Here is a 17677-nt window from a genome sequence, read left to right on the forward strand (position 1 = left end):
AATAACAAACTCTTGATAGTAGAATAAAAAACTACAACTAAACACCACATACTCTTAACCATCTCCGTGGAGATGTTGCCTGTGCAACGGCAAAGAGAATGACTGGAGTGGGCGGAGCCTAGGAGGGACTATATGGACAGCTTTTGCTGGGACTCTTTGCCATTTCCTGTTGGGGAAGAGATATTCCCACAAGTAAGGATGACGCCGTGGACCGGACACACCGATGTTGGAGAAATACAGTCGTGCACATTGTCCCTTTGTTACTATTTTATAAATATTATGTTTAACCTCGTAGCTACCATCAACATCTGCAAGTAGTATTTTTTATTTAACCTATATGACATATTAAAGTGCAAGAGTAAAATCTGTATAGCTATATGTGATGGAAACTGAAATGCAATTTTCTTCAGACATGAAACAATCTTGAAAAAAAAGAGCACCTCGCTTTCATGTGTGCATTAAATGATCAAACACAACTTGTTCTGCTTATCCTGGCAACACAGTGACAAGCTTGAGAAAATGTAGTATTCTGATTTGTGTGACTATGTTTGTCCAGTTCCGGATGCTAGCGGCCAACGGAACTATTAAATGAAAAGTCCACCCGCTCTCCCGAGCAACGCTAAGTCTCTTGCGGCGATAAATAACACAGGACACAGCTGAATACACACCAGTAACATACTTTTTTTTCAATTTCTGAAGCATTAAATATACACAATATATACAATCTGGTTTCCATACATATTTTGTATTGCCCTCCCCATCTTGACGACGATCTACACAAAAATAAATGCGCCCTGAATTGGGCGCAAAAACAGAACAAAATAATATTACCAAATAGGACAAGATACCTGTCCCGTACTCCCAACCCCCACCCTCCCCTAATGTCCCACCCGGCACAGGCTGGATAACCATTCCATAGGAAATATTTATCATAAATATATATATATATATTTTATACACACATCCAAGTCTGTACAGTAGTGCTGTGCTTGCAAGCCGCACACCACAGGCATGCTAGGAGCATACATAACGGGGAGGAAACCATCAATAAAAAGTAGAAAGGTGTTTAACTGATCCCGTCAAGAAAATAAAAATGTAAAACACTCATTTTTTTACACTAAAGGGCTCAGGATTTAAAACTGGCTTCAGATCTCAAATAAAGTTAAACCTGTCGCTGGTTTTTAAATCTCACGCTTCTGTGGAAAAGCAAGCTCAGTAGTTTTGTCTCTAACAAATATTGTATTTAATTACAATAAAGGACACTAATTATTTTACTTAATTAAAAAAAGGCAATTGTTTGAATTTATATTGATTATATGTTATTGATTGTAATCCTTTTTTTTTTTCAGGGCGTCATAATGTTCCTAATTTCTGCATTTCCCTAGAACAGTGGGTTTAAATCGTTTTTTTGTTATTCTGACACACATTACCTTATTTTTTTTAGATGCCCCTTATGCTAAAACTGCACCATAAATGGAAAAGGAAAAAAAAATACACAAGTATATATATTTTGTTGCATCTAAAATAGGGTATGTTAATATATTTTTCTTCTTTCATGCTAAATATAATATTTTCATATGTTTATGTGTTGCCTATTTTTGTGTGTGGTTTTTTTGACGTGAAAGTTTAAAAACAAAACAACAACAAAAACAGCAAAAAGTGTAAAATATTTTCAAAGTACAAAAGTAATCCTTTGTAATACATTCACACATATAGCAAACATACTGATGGTACACGGACTACTTTATACCACTAAGGTCGGTAATTCGCCAGCTTTGAACTCTAACACTTGCTTGTCCCCCCTACGTGGTTAAAAATGTCAGCCTAGGAGAAACTGAAAATGTGCGTGCATTATTCTCAGACTCGATATGTTTAAACAATTAATCTCGATAATAGTGCAATACTAAACAACTGAGGTAATTTACACAATTACTTAAGATATAAAGTGCATTACTTTATGGAAGGAGTTTTGGAATGGTAAAGCTCCTATGTTCTGAGTGAATTTTATTGCACAATCTGATAGAAAGATAATTAGTTTTTTTTAAGCCTAAAGGAGCGTTCTAAAAATGTAAACACTACAAGGCTAATTTTTTTTATTTTTTTTTAAATTGAATTTTAATGGGGTAAAAAAAAAAGTAACAATTTTAGATGGGCACTAACTTGCTAACCAAACTGCCTCGCCACTAAGTTGTCACATGTACTGCGCAAGACTTTACATACTGTATCTGAAACCTACAGCAAAACAATTAGACCAGTTAAAATTTAGAACAGTTAAAGGGACACTAAACCCACATTTTTTTCTTTAATGATTCAGACAGAGAACACAATTTTAAGCAACTTTCTAGTTTACTTCTATGATCAATTTTTCTTCATTCTCTTGCTATCTTTATTTAAAAAGCTGGAATGCAAAGCTAAGGATGCTGGCCCATTTTTTATTGAGAACCTGGGTTGTGCTTGCTTATTGGTTTGCCAAATGTAGCCACCAATAAGCAAGCGTTATCCAGGGTGCTGAACAAAAAATGGGCTGGCTCCTAAGCTTTAAATTCCTGCTTTTTAAATATAGTTAGCAAGAGAACGGAAAAAAAATGATAGGAGTAAATTAAAAAGTTGTATAAAATTGCTGCTCTATCTGAATCATTAAAGAAAAAAAATGGGTTTAGTGTCCCTTTAAGTCAAGGGTGGGCAATTACCGGCCCTCCAGATGTTATGGACTACATCTCCCATGATGCTTTGCCTGCATTATCTCTGAAAGAGTATTATGGGAGATGTAGTCCATAACATCTGGAGGGCCGATAGTTGCCCAGCACGGCTTTAAGTGAATTCCTATGTCAGCTAATACACTCCTATCCCCACATGTAGTTTTATACTGGGGATCAGGCCTCAAGACAGTGAAAGTTTGCAAGAGGGAGCAATAAATCATAAGGTGGAACGGCTTCTGCTAAATGTGCTTGCTTAGTCTTTATTTTTTCTTTAAATTACAGCTTGCTTTTTGTGTTTTCCTGCTTCATACTATTTACATTAGTCCTGTGACTGTCTCATACATTTAAGGGGGGTCAAACACATTTTAAATAAAAGGAAACCCCAGGTAAAATTTAGGAGGGAGAGGTTAATGGTTTATATGGCTCAATGCTACCTGATTGTCTAAACTCCCTTCCATTTCACCTTCCTAGGAGTATTCCTTAATAATAGGCACTTGTTTAAGTACAAATGTAATTAAGTTATTTAAAGGGACATACGTGAAATGTTTATGTATGCATAGTATATATCAGCACTGTATTGCAAAAGATTTGCATGCCAAAAAGAAAAAAGGATTTTAACTTTAAACACTGGCAGCTTTGGAAAAATAGCAAGCATTGCATATCCAGAGCAGTGCAGTGATACACCCCTACAGAACTCTGGAATGTGTATTCCTGGTCTATTAAGCTTTAGCCAATCAGAGGACACGTGATTGGGAAAAAGCACCATTAGCTAAGGTAACACACAGTAAAATTAAGCAAAATAAATGAATGCATATTGCAATTCTACCTAAAATGTTATTGTTATTTTTTTATTTAAGGTCAAATAATATTTTAATGTATAGCTTTGGCTATATTTGGTGGCTTTAAAAAACAATAAATAAATGAATATAAAAGCATTTAAACTGCTTTCTTTCACATCCCTCAACAACAATGTATATACACACACACATATATATATATATATATATATATATATATATATATAAACACATACATATATATATATAATTACACACACACACATATATATATATATATACACACACACACACACACATACATATATATATATATATATATATATATATATATATATATATATACACACACACTTATTTTTATGTTCAATATCATATTAGGATTAATGTTATGGTATGTACCATACAAGAATATGTTAATATTCTAGAATATGAATCAGTTTAGGTAAATTGTCCTAATTAACAATGTTTTGTTTGCTATAATGGGGAGATATTTAATAAAAAATAAAACCCTCACCTGCAGTTATAGAGAAAATGCAGAGATTTGACAACAGTATTATGTGCTCATGTAAGGCATGTGACTGATATGTTAAATAAAGTACGCTTACATTGAGATATATGTGGAAAATCACTGATGAAACGGACGGGAGCTATAAAAACAAAGCATTATGGGGCAGGCTTTGGTAAATGGGTGATTTACTGCTGTCCAAGAGCAAACCAATTATGTAGAAAATCTGGCTAAGAAAGAAACAAGAAGATTATGAATTTGCTTGAGTCACAAATGAGAGATTTAAAAACCTGGAGAGATGCTGGAGCCAGTAAAAACTGGAATGGTGTATGGCCGTTTTTTTTTTTCTCCCTGGGGTTAAGACGTTGCTCTTTTGTTTAGGCTGATTCTTTTTTTATTTATTTTTTACCAGAAGAGCTGATCATTTATATACGTTACCAGCCCAAAGCGCAAGTGCTGCCTTGTGTGTGGAAATATATACTTTAAATATATATTAATATAGATCTATTACTCTTTATAAAGCTCTCTGCATATAAGTTTTGTAAAGGAAGCAGCGAATGCGGAGTCTGTGCTGGGAGGACGCAGGACAGAGAACTATCTCCTGTCATACTGAATTCTCTTGCTATATACACATACGTAATGATAGTGCAGGGGAAGTCTATTCCTGCATTTAGTGGTTTCTACCCTCGACCTCACATTATTTAGGGGAACAAGTTTAAGTTCTTTTCAATGACAGTCCATTGAAGCATTGCTTTGGTGGCACCTGACAGGGTGAAAGACTTCATGAGGTCCCCAGATCAGTCATTAGAAAGCCTGACTATGGCATTGAACAGTCCTGGGCATACACTTCAGGGCTCATGCTTGCCCCTTCACACTCACATTCAGATGCCCCTTTAGTAGCAGCAAAGATGGGCTTCAGCCACATCTACCAGAGAATGTCTCCTGAATGCACAGGCACACCCGCTACACACATACTCACACATGTCGCAGTGAGAAGGTAAATGAACCTGCTAACAAAATAATAAAACAATCACCTTACAACAGCACCTTATCCAAGGACATCACCCACCCTAATACCATCCTCAAGTCATGAGCTGTCCACCCCGGGCCCTTAGCTGTTGTGGGAGCCAGGAACCTTAAAGCAGAGATGGAACCTACTACTCTAATGGATCTACCATGCAGAGTAGGAAAGGGAAGATAGAGCTTCTGTTGGAGTGGAGACATCACATCTTGGCTTTTGCTATATAAATGTCCCATTGATTCATAAACCAACTGTGTCTCTGTCCTGCAAGTGAAGAAGTCATGACGTGCAGCTGAGGCTCCGTCTCTTCGTCCAGATGTGCATGCCGCACAACCTTAACAACTTGCGCCTATCCCTGAACACACACAGGGCTCCACAGCCTCTCACACAACTGTGCTAATTCTGTTGACGGGCTTTTGTTTTGGGTTTCCCGTGGACGTGTTGGTCCCCATGGGGTGATGGGAAGCATGTTGTGGCAGTGGAGATGTAGGGGGAAGGGGTGAATGAGGAGTGAGAGGGGTGTGTGGTGTGTGCGGAGAGGGAGGAGGCAACGGTGGATAAGATGGGTGGGGGGGAATGGGTGAGATGGGGGAGCAAGGTGACTGGTTGTGAGGAATGGGATGTTGTTGACCATACTGGGACTGTGTGGGGCGTTGTGGGGGTTGGGGCATGGCAGAAGGATGATGACTAAACACAAAGTGCTTTGGGGGCTGCTTCTGCATGGAGTGCTGGGACTGATGCATGTGTTGAGGGTAGGTGTGAGTCATTGTATGCTGGGGTGCAGCGCCATACATAGGTAGTGGAGATTGAGGCTGGTTGGAAGGATGTCTGCCATGCAAAGTGTACTGTGGGTGAGGAGAGCTGGGAGGAATTGGCTGTCCGGCTCCAGGTGGTCTTTTCTGTTGACCAGGACGTTGAAGTGTGAACTGAGCAGAAGATGGAGGTACATGGTAGCGATGAGAGGGAGGAGGTGGTGGCTGATGTGGAGGTGCAGAAGATGGAGGCTGTGAATGGTATGGTGGCGGAGCCTGAGCCAACACCCCCTGACTATGGCAGTACTGAGCGTGCAGTGCCTGGATTTTGGATTGACCATCTGATACTGCCGGTGGGCTAAGGGGGTGGGGAGGCAGAGAAGAAGGTGGCATATTCTGGAAGGGGCCTTTTCCTCGCTTGCTACCAAACAACGAGCCCAGGAAAGAAGATGAGTTGGAAACTGGTCTGGGTGACTTGTACTCCTCTGGAGGAGGGGGAGGCGGAACTGGAAGCCTCTGGTGAGGGCGCGGGCTGCTAATTATAGAACCCTGGGAGGAAAAAAAAGAGAGATGGATGTCAGTGTCTTAAGCAGTTTCCTTTAGAGCGTAAACTCCCGTTCACACCAAGTCCAAATTACAATACATAACACAACTATTCCCCAGGAATGGCATGCAGGGCTAGATACAGCTCACACACAAATGTTGCTCATCAGCAACACTTACTTCAATGGTGCTGTCCAAGGATCCAGCGCTGTTACGCCTCCCTCGCTTACCTAAGCATTAAGTTAGTAACAAGCAAGCGTTAAGGAGCAGGAGAAAAAGGACAGAGAATACAGGAGATGGAAACATGGATAAGAAGAGATTATAGAAACTACAAGGATGTTAACCAGAATCATACACACATACGGGTAAATAAATAATTTAGGTCCTGGAGACAAAAGTTAAAGACAAACCATAGAAGTGAGGCAGAGTAAGAAATAATGTAGTATGCAAGACAAAAGCAGCTGCCAAAATCATCCGCACGGTACACTGAAATGTGCTTAGCTGGACCTGATCAGTGCCCTGTCTGAAATACCACTTGTCTCCAGAAGGTGGCAGCCTATTCACGCTAACAAGTGAAGTGAACTGGGAGTCTACAGCACAAGTACTGAGATTACTATAACCCTTAAAGGGACAGTATACTATAAAATTGTTTTTCCAATTACTTTTTTACCAGCTGCAGAGTATAAAATGTAGATTTGTTTTTTTTAAGGCTTATTTGTGTATATGAATTAGCTGATTTTGTGTTTTGAAGCCACAACCTAATAAAATGAGTTGAGCTTGTAGGTATAATCAGATCTCATTACTTTATCACATTGTGTACATATACATGTGTCTTTATCTTATATCTGTAGGTATAATCAGATCTCATTACTGTATCACATTGTGTACATATACCTGCTTCTTTATCTTATATCTGTAGGTATAATCAGATCTCATTACTGTATCACATTGTGTAGATATACATGTGTCTTTATCTTATATCTGTAGGTATAATCAGATCTCATTACTTTATCACACTGTGTACATATACATGTGTCTTTATCTTATATCTGTAGGTATAATCAGATCTCATTACTGTATCACATTCTGTACATATACATGTGTCTTTATCTTATATCTGTAGGTATAATCAGATCTCATTACTTTATCACATTCTGTACATATACATGTGTCTTTATCTTATATCTGTAGGTATAATTAGATCTCATTACTTTATCACATTGTGTACATATACATGTGTCTTTATCTTATATCTGTAGGTATAATCAGATCTCATTACTTTATCACATTCTGTACATATACATGTGTCTTTATCTTATATCTGTAGGTATAATTAGATCTCATTACTTTATCACACTGTACATATACATGTGTCTGTAACTTATATCTGTAGGTATAATCAGATCTCATTACTTTATCACACTGTACATATACATGTGTCTGTAACTTATATCTGTAGGTATAATCAGATCTCATTACTTTATCACATTGTGTACATATACATGTGTCTTTATCTTATATCTGTAGGTATAATCAGATATCATTACTGTATCACATTGTGTACATATACATGTGTCTTTATCTTATATCTGTAGGTATAATCAGATCTCATTACTTTATCACATTGTGTACATATACATGTGTCTGTATCTTATATCTGTAGGTATAATCAGATCTCATTACTATATCACATTGTGTACATATACCTGCTTCTTTATCTTATATATGTAGGTATAATCAGATCTCATTACTTTATCACACTGTGTACATATACATGTGTCTTTATCTTATATCTGTAAGTATAATCAGATCTCATTACTTTATCACATTGTGCAAATATACCTGCTTCTTTATCTTATATCTGTAGGTATAATCGGATCTCATTACTGTATCACATTGTGTACATATACATGTGTCTGTATCTTATATCTGTAGGTATAATCAGATCTCATTACTTTATCACATTGTGTACATATACATTTGTCTTTATCTTATATCTGTAGGTATAATCAGATCTCATTACTTTATCACATTGTGTACATATACATGTGTCTTTATCTTATATCTGTAGGTATAATCAGATTGCATTACTTTATCACATTGTGTACATATACATGTGTCTTTAGCTTATAGCTGTAGGTTTAATCAGATCTCATTACTGTATCACATTGTGTACATATACATGTGTCTTTATCTTATATCTGTAGGTATAATCATATCTCATTACTTTATCACATTGTGTACATATACATGTGTCTTTATCTTATATCTGTAGGTATAATCAGATCTCATTACTGTATAACACTGTGTACATATACATGTGCCTTTATGTTATATCTGTAGGTATAATCAGATCTCATTACTGTATCACATTGTGTACATATACCTGCTTATTTATCTTATATCTGTAGGTATAATCAGATCTCATTACTTTATCACATTGTGTACATATACCTGCTTCTTTATCTTATATCTGTAGATATAATCTGATCTCATTACTTTATCACACTGTGTACATATACATGTGCCTTTATCTTATATCTGTAGGTATAATCAGATCTCATTACTGTATCACATTGTGTACATATACCTGCTTATTTATCTTATATCTGTAGGTATAATCAGATCTCATTACTTTATCACATTGTGTACATATACCTGCTTCTTTATCTTATATCTGTAGGTATAATCTGATCTCATTACTTTATCACATTGTGTACATATACATGTGTCTGTATCTTATATCTGTAGGTATAATCAGATCTCATTACTTTATCACATTGTGTACATATACATGTGTTTTTATCTTATATCTGTAAGTATAATTAGATCTCATTACTGTATCACATTGTGTACATATACCTGCTTCTTTATCTTATATCTGTAAGTATAATCAGATCTCATTACTTTATCACATTGTGTACATATACATGTGTCTGTATCTTATATCTGTAGGTATAATCAGATCTCATTACTTTATCACATTGTGTACATATACATGTGTCTTTATCTTATATCTGTAGGTATAATCTGATCTCATTACTTTATCACATTGTGTACATATACCTGCTTCTTTATCTTATATCTGTAGGTATAATCAGATCTCATTACTTTATCACATTGTGTACATATACCTGCTTCTTTATCTTATATCTGTAGGTATAATCAGATCTCATTACTTTATCACACTGTGTACATATACATGTGTCTTTATCTTATATCTGTAGGTATAATCAGATCTCATTACTGTATCACACTGTGTAGATATACATGTGTCTTTATCTTATATCTGTAGGTATTATCAGATCTCATTACTTTATCACACTGTGTACATATACATGTGTCTTTATCTTATATCTGTAGGTATAATCAGATCTCATTACTTTATCACATTGTGTACATATACATGTGTCTTTATCTTATATCTGTAGGTATAATCAGATCTCATTACTTTATCACATTGTGTACATATACATGTGTCTGTATCTTATATCTGTAGGTATAATCAGATCTCATTACTTTATCACATTGTGTACATATACATGTGTCTTTATCTTATATCTGTAGGTATAATCTGATCTCATTACTTTATCACATTGTGTACATATACCTGCTTCTTTATCTTATATCTGTAGGTATAATCAGATCTCATTACTTTATCACATTGTGTACATATACCTGCTTCTTTATCTTATATCTGTAGGTATAATCAGATCTCATTACTTTATCACACTGTGTACATATACATGTGTCTTTATCTTATATCTGTAGGTATAATCAGATCTCATTACTGTATCACACTGTGTAGATATACATGTGTCTTTATCTTATATCTGTAGGTATTATCAGATCTCATTACTTTATCACACTGTGTACATATACATGTGTCTTTATCTTATATCTGTAGGTATAATCAGATCTCATTACTTTATCACATTGTGTACATATACATGTGTCTTTATCTTATATCTGTAGGTATAATCAGATCTCATTACTTTATCACATTGTGTACATATACATGTGTCTGTATCTTATATCTGTAGGTATAATCAGATCTCATTACTTTATCACATTGTGTACATATACATGTGTCTTTATCTTATATCTGTAGGTATAATCAGATCTCATTACTTTATCACATTGTGTACATATACATGTGTCTGTAACTTATATCTGTAGGTATAATCAGATCTCATTACTTTATCACATTGTGTACATATACATGTGTCTTTATCTTATATCTGTAGGTATAATCAGATATCATTACTGTATCACATTGTGTACATATACATGTGTCTTTATCTTATATCTGTAGGTATAATCAGATCTCATTACTTTATCACATTGTGTACATATACATGTGTCTGTATCTTATATCTGTAGGTATAATCAGATCTCATTACTATATCACATTGTGTACATATACCTGCTTCTTTATCTTATATATGTAGGTATAATCAGATCTCATTACTTTATCACACTGTGTACATATACATGTGTCTTTATCTTATATCTGTAAGTATAATCAGATCTCATTACTTTATCACATTGTGCAAATATACCTGCTTCTTTATCTTATATCTGTAGGTATAATCGGATCTCATTACTGTATCACATTGTGTACATATACATGTGTCTGTATCTTATATCTGTAGGTATAATCAGATCTCATTACTTTATCACATTGTGTACATATACATTTGTCTTTATCTTATATCTGTAGGTATAATCAGATCTCATTACTTTATCACATTGTGTACATATACATGTGTCTTTATCTTATATCTGTAGGTATAATCAGATTGCATTACTTTATCACATTGTGTACATATACATGTGTCTTTAGCTTATAGCTGTAGGTTTAATCAGATCTCATTACTGTATCACATTGTGTACATATACATGTGTCTTTATCTTATATCTGTAGGTATAATCATATCTCATTACTTTATCACATTGTGTACATATACATGTGTCTTTATCTTATATCTGTAGGTATAATCAGATCTCATTACTGTATAACACTGTGTACATATACATGTGCCTTTATGTTATATCTGTAGGTATAATCAGATCTCATTACTGTATCACATTGTGTACATATACCTGCTTATTTATCTTATATCTGTAGGTATAATCAGATCTCATTACTTTATCACATTGTGTACATATACCTGCTTCTTTATCTTATATCTGTAGATATAATCTGATCTCATTACTTTATCACACTGTGTACATATACATGTGCCTTTATCTTATATCTGTAGGTATAATCAGATCTCATTACTGTATCACATTGTGTACATATACCTGCTTATTTATCTTATATCTGTAGGTATAATCAGATCTCATTACTTTATCACATTGTGTACATATACCTGCTTCTTTATCTTATATCTGTAGGTATAATCTGATCTCATTACTTTATCACATTGTGTACATATACATGTGTCTGTATCTTATATCTGTAGGTATAATCAGATCTCATTACTTTATCACATTGTGTACATATACATGTGTTTTTATCTTATATCTGTAAGTATAATTAGATCTCATTACTGTATCACATTGTGTACATATACCTGCTTCTTTATCTTATATCTGTAAGTATAATCAGATCTCATTACTTTATCACATTGTGTACATATACATGTGTCTGTATCTTATATCTGTAGGTATAATCAGATCTCATTACTTTATCACATTGTGTACATATACATGTGTCTTTATCTTATATCTGTAGGTATAATCTGATCTCATTACTTTATCACATTGTGTACATATACCTGCTTCTTTATCTTATATCTGTAGGTATAATCAGATCTCATTACTTTATCACATTGTGTACATATACCTGCTTCTTTATCTTATATCTGTAGGTATAATCAGATCTCATTACTTTATCACACTGTGTACATATACATGTGTCTTTATCTTATATCTGTAGGTATAATCAGATCTCATTACTGTATCACACTGTGTAGATATACATGTGTCTTTATCTTATATCTGTAGGTATTATCAGATCTCATTACTTTATCACACTGTGTACATATACATGTGTCTTTATCTTATATCTGTAGGTATAATCAGATCTCATTACTTTATCACATTGTGTACATATACATGTGTCTTTATCTTATATCTGTAGGTATAATCAGATCTCATTACTTTATCACATTGTGTACATATACATGTGTCTGTATCTTATATCTGTAGGTATAATCAGATCTCATTACTTTATCACATTGTGTACATATACATGTGTCTTTATCTTATATCTGTAGGTATAATCTGATCTCATTACTTTATCACATTGTGTACATATACCTGCTTCTTTATCTTATATCTGTAGGTATAATCAGATCTCATTACTTTATCACATTGTGTACATATACCTGCTTCTTTATCTTATATCTGTAGGTATAATCAGATCTCATTACTTTATCACACTGTGTACATATACATGTGTCTTTATCTTATATCTGTAGGTATAATCAGATCTCATTACTGTATCACACTGTGTAGATATACATGTGTCTTTATCTTATATCTGTAGGTATTATCAGATCTCATTACTTTATCACACTGTGTACATATACATGTGTCTTTATCTTATATCTGTAGGTATAATCAGATCTCATTACTTTATCACATTGTGTACATATACATGTGTCTTTATCTTATATCTGTAGGTATAATCAGATCTCATTACTTTATCACATTGTGTACATATACATGTGTCTGTATCTTATATCTGTAGGTATAATCAGATCTCATTACTTTATCACATTGTGTACATATACATGTGTCTTTATCTTATATCTGTAGGTATAATCAGATCTCATTACTTTATCACATTGTGTACATATACATGTGTCTTTATCTTATATCTGTAGGTATAATCAGATCTCATTACTTTATCACATTGTGTACATATACATGTGTCTTTATCTTATATCTGTAGGTATAATCAGATCTCATTACTTTATCACACTGTGTACATATACATGTGTCTGTATCTTATATCTGTAGGTATAATCAGATCTCATTACTATATCACATTGTGTACATATACATGTGTCTTTATCTTATATATGTAGGTATAATCAGATCTCATTACTTTATCACACTGTGTACATATACATGTGTCTTTATCTTATATCTGTAGGTATAATCAGATCTCATTACTTTATCACATTGTGTACATATACATGTGTCTTTATCTTATATCTGTAGGTATAATCAGATCTCATTACTGTATCACATTGTGTACATATACATGTGTCTGTATCTTATATCTGTAGGTATAATCAGATCTCATTACTTTATCATATTGTGTACATATACATGTATCTGTAGGTATAATCAGATCTCATTACTTTATCACATTGTGTACATATACATGTGTCTTTATCTTATATATGTAGGTATAATCAGATATCATTACTTTATCACATTGTGTACATATACATGTGTCTTTATCTTATATCTGTAGGTATAATCAGATCTCATTACTTTATCACATTGTGTACATATACATGTGTCTGTATCTTATATCTGTAGGTATAATCAGATCTCATTACTTTATCACACTGTGTACATATACATGTGTCTATATCTTATATCTGTAGGTATAATCAGATCTCATTACTTTATCACATTGTGTACATATACATGTGTCTGTATCTTATATCTGTAGGTATAATCAGATATCATTACTTTATCACATTGTGTACATATACCTGCTTCTTTATCTTGTATCTGTCCGTAAACCAATAACCAAGACTTAGAGAGAACAATAAAAAAACATTTTATTACCTTATCTCTTCTATAACCCACTGGGAGTGTAATTTCTTCTACTGACTGTGTTTACATAGCTTGGCCTCGAGGCCAAAACCTTTCAGGATGGGTGGGGATACCACAGGCTAAATAAACTAATTCAAATGACAATATAAGGGTCATAAACATTTTAATACACTCCAGCAGGTAAAGTGGATCATTGGGAACAACTTAAACGGGAGAACATTTGAGTAAACTGTCCCTTTAACGGCATTGTGGTACTATGGCTTAAGCATTATTTACAGCTTGCACAGTGAGTCTATCATTGTAACCTAATCAAATAAAGATGAATGAATTTACAGCTGTGAAACAGATGTGCAGCCAAACTGCTCTGACCTCTCAAACAGATTTTATTACCTGGCTTCCTGCGCTAGGATCTGAAACCTAGCACGAGTGCACCCCTGCTAAGGCGGCACAACTGCCATGGAAAAAAACCGAGCAATGTTTGGTTGAACATATTTGGCTGTCACGGCCCAGCATGAATGGGTAACAGGTTCACTGAGCGTCTCTCACTAGTTAGTAATCGTGAGAATCTGTCAGACTAAAACATCTGTCCATTGCCTATTGCACATTTAATTGGCTGTGACTGTCGCCAGGAAAGCAGCAGGAGAGGGCCATTATAGTCCAAAATTAAGTATTAAAGGATATAATTTTAAGACTAGCGACCCTGCACCTCTATGTGATTAACTAGGGCAAATGTGTTAAATACATAATCGAAGTACTGATCGGGAACTAAGAACTGCTGTTACCAAACATAAAGTACCGTTGATTAAATTAGCAGTGCTAGTTACAAAGTCAGCGTCAGTTTCCGCTTGGGACCAATAGTGCTTTCTGGCTCCCAAGCGCTACTTCTACTATGTGTTTAACGTGCAGGGCCGCTAGTCTTAAAATGATATGCTCTAACAAATTACAGGATGTCATTTTTCAACTATAATGGCCCTTTAATGCATCTGATCATGCAATAAGCATGTTAATGAGCAGTCTCTTACACGGAAAACACAGGTCACTTACCAGCATCAGAAAGGTCTCGAAGGGAACTGCTCAAAGCGCTTCTTTTCAGCCCTTCCCCTAGTGCATATGTGTCATCAAGGCTTGGCCTACCCAATGTTCCATTTACAGCTTCCTTCATACCAGGCCCAGGGGAGGTGTTGGGTCGCATAACCCCCTTTTGTTTTTCTAGTTCAGCTAAAAAGATGAAGATATAGTTAAAAAACAAAACAAAAAAACCCCAACAAAGACGAAAACATAAACGTTATTATACAGATGAGCTACGTTAGGGGCTAGTGAAACGCAACAGGAAGGAGTAATTACAAAGATATACGTACACTCTACCCGGTATTTCTCCATTTCCTGGACCTCAGCAATAGATTCTCGCAGGTCACTGGTAAATCTCAACCTGTCCTGCAAGCTTGGAGCGTTGAATATTATAAGTATTTTTCTCTCACCCCCAGGAGCAGCAGACAGTAGTTTGATGCCGTGCTGGTAATCTGTAACCAGGGTAAAGAACATATAGTATAAATGTTAAGTTTACTGCAGCAACCTAATCTCATAACTCTATAGCGTAATGCATCCAGAACATTGCAATGAATACTTTTTATCTATCTCTCTAGTCTACAATATCATTAGGAAGTGCACTCCAGTATTTTCACATATCATTTCTGAATAAGGAGTTTATTCCCAAAATGTCACAGTGATTTTAGAGAAACGACTAATTCTGTGTTCACATAATCAATGTTCACTCAGTGTTCTGCACAGAAAATATTGCCAGCCGGATGGCTTTATGAAGCAGCCGGGTGGGAGCAGTGTAATATTTTCTAATATTATATCCAAAGCACAAATTAATTGCATAATTTAACAAATATATTTAGATTGAAATATTTTTTTATTAAACATTTTGAAGATACATTACAAAGAACGTTGATCTATATTAATAACCTAGAAGGATCCAGTCATACAAGGGAAAAAACAAAACAAAGTATGAGTTATCCAGTTCTCTTAAAGAGCTACCCCAGGATTCTCCCAACTGGGGTTTATCCAAAGTCCAAGGCAGCTTTTGGGTCTCTGTTACAGTCTGTGGAGATATCAAGTAGCTATTTGATGGTGCATACAGTGTTAAATCTAATATCAGCCCCAAGTAGTCTGTATGCTTTAATCCCTGTTATAAACCTTGTATAACTATATAGCTAAAGAAAGATAAAATTCCCAATGATCATAACCATCGACTGTCCTTAAAAACAGAAAACAAATATATTTAAAGGGATATGTTACCCAAATGTTGAAGCACTGTAAAGTGATGCAGCATAGCTGTAAAAAGCATACTAGAAAATATCACCTGAGCATCTTTATGTAAAAAAAGGAAGATATTTACCTTAAAATGTCCTAAGTATCTACACCCCACTGTAATCAGGATACTAGTCTCAGGGCTTGCATCTGGCATGTGCAGGCACAGTCATGTTATTTCCCTATTCAGTTTAAGAAAGTTCACTATGAAATTTCATGAGCAAAGCAAAGCATGACTTCAGCAGTGCTGATTGCATATTTTTTGTTGTTGTTGTTTTTTTCAACTTGCAGCCGAAATACAACTGTTCACACAGCATTTACACTGAAGAGCTGAAGAAATTGTAAGGTAAATCATCTTCCCATTTTACATAGAGACATTCAGGTGATATTTTCTTGTCAGCTTTTTACAGTTTAATAATAGTAATTTAGCTTATGAGTAATTATGTCCGTTTAATGATAACGTGTGAACATTTTTATCTTTTTCAGACCCAAACAGTTTAAAAAAAGGGTTTTCTACCGGTTTATCCTTTATACAACATTTTTTTTATTAATAGTGCAAATTTGTTGGCTGCTTAAAGGGATAGAAAGGAAAAAAACTAAAGGACCAGTCAACACAGATTTGCATAATCAACAAATGCAAGATAACAAGACAATGCAATAGCACTTAGTCTGAACTTCAAATGAATAGTAGATTTTTTCTGACAATTTTAAAAGCTATGTCTTTTTCCACTCCCCCTGTACCAATGCGACAGCCATCAGCCAATCACAAATGCATACACGTACCATGTGACAGCAATCAGCCATTCACAAATGCATACACACTTATTTTTGCACATGCTCAGTAGGAGCTGGTGACTCAAAATGTTTAAATATAAAAAGACTGTGCACATTTAGTTAATAGAAGTAAAATGGAAAGTTGTTTAAAATTGCATGCTCTATCTGAATAATGAAAGTTTAATTTTGATTGAGTGTCCCTTTAAACATTCATGGGTAAACATCAATTTGAAATAGAAGCATTTTTTCAATATACTTCCATTATCAAAAATGCTTCTAGTAAAAGTTATTGTTTATTTGTGGCCTACGCACGTATCCTGTAAGGGCTTGTGCACCAGTATTCATACACTATGCATGTTCATAGAGGTATCTGTGTTGTGAATTGCTTCTGTAGATACAATTTATGTCATACAATCTACTGCTGACCCTATATGGTATGGTGTATAAATATTGGTGCACGG

The 17677-nt window shown here is 34.6% G+C and overlaps 1 protein-coding gene across 7 annotated transcripts in view; it reads right to left on the reverse strand.

Moving 5' to 3' along the window:
- Positions 1 to 661: 661 nt before the first annotated feature.
- IQSEC2 (IQ motif and Sec7 domain ArfGEF 2) overlaps positions 662 to 17677 on the reverse strand; it is a 701326-nt gene continuing 684310 nt past the window's right edge. For 6 of the 7 annotated variants that reach the window (XM_053695379.1, XM_053695383.1, XM_053695381.1 and 3 more), the window contains 4 exons: positions 15488 to 15649; positions 15174 to 15347; positions 6501 to 6550; positions 662 to 6326 (listed from right to left, as the gene is read on the reverse strand). In XM_053695379.1, the coding sequence (XP_053551354.1) occupies positions 5409 to 6326; positions 6501 to 6550; positions 15174 to 15347; positions 15488 to 15649 (1304 nt within the window). In that variant the 3' untranslated portion in view covers positions 662 to 5408. The remainder of the gene's footprint in view (positions 6327 to 6500; positions 6551 to 15173; positions 15348 to 15487; positions 15650 to 17677) is intronic. The other variant, XM_053695385.1, reaches the window with a different exon arrangement.

Source organism: Bombina bombina, chromosome 12 (genome assembly GCF_027579735.1).
Source record: "Bombina bombina isolate aBomBom1 chromosome 12, aBomBom1.pri, whole genome shotgun sequence".
Lineage (NCBI taxonomy): Eukaryota > Metazoa > Chordata > Amphibia > Anura > Bombinatoridae > Bombina > Bombina bombina.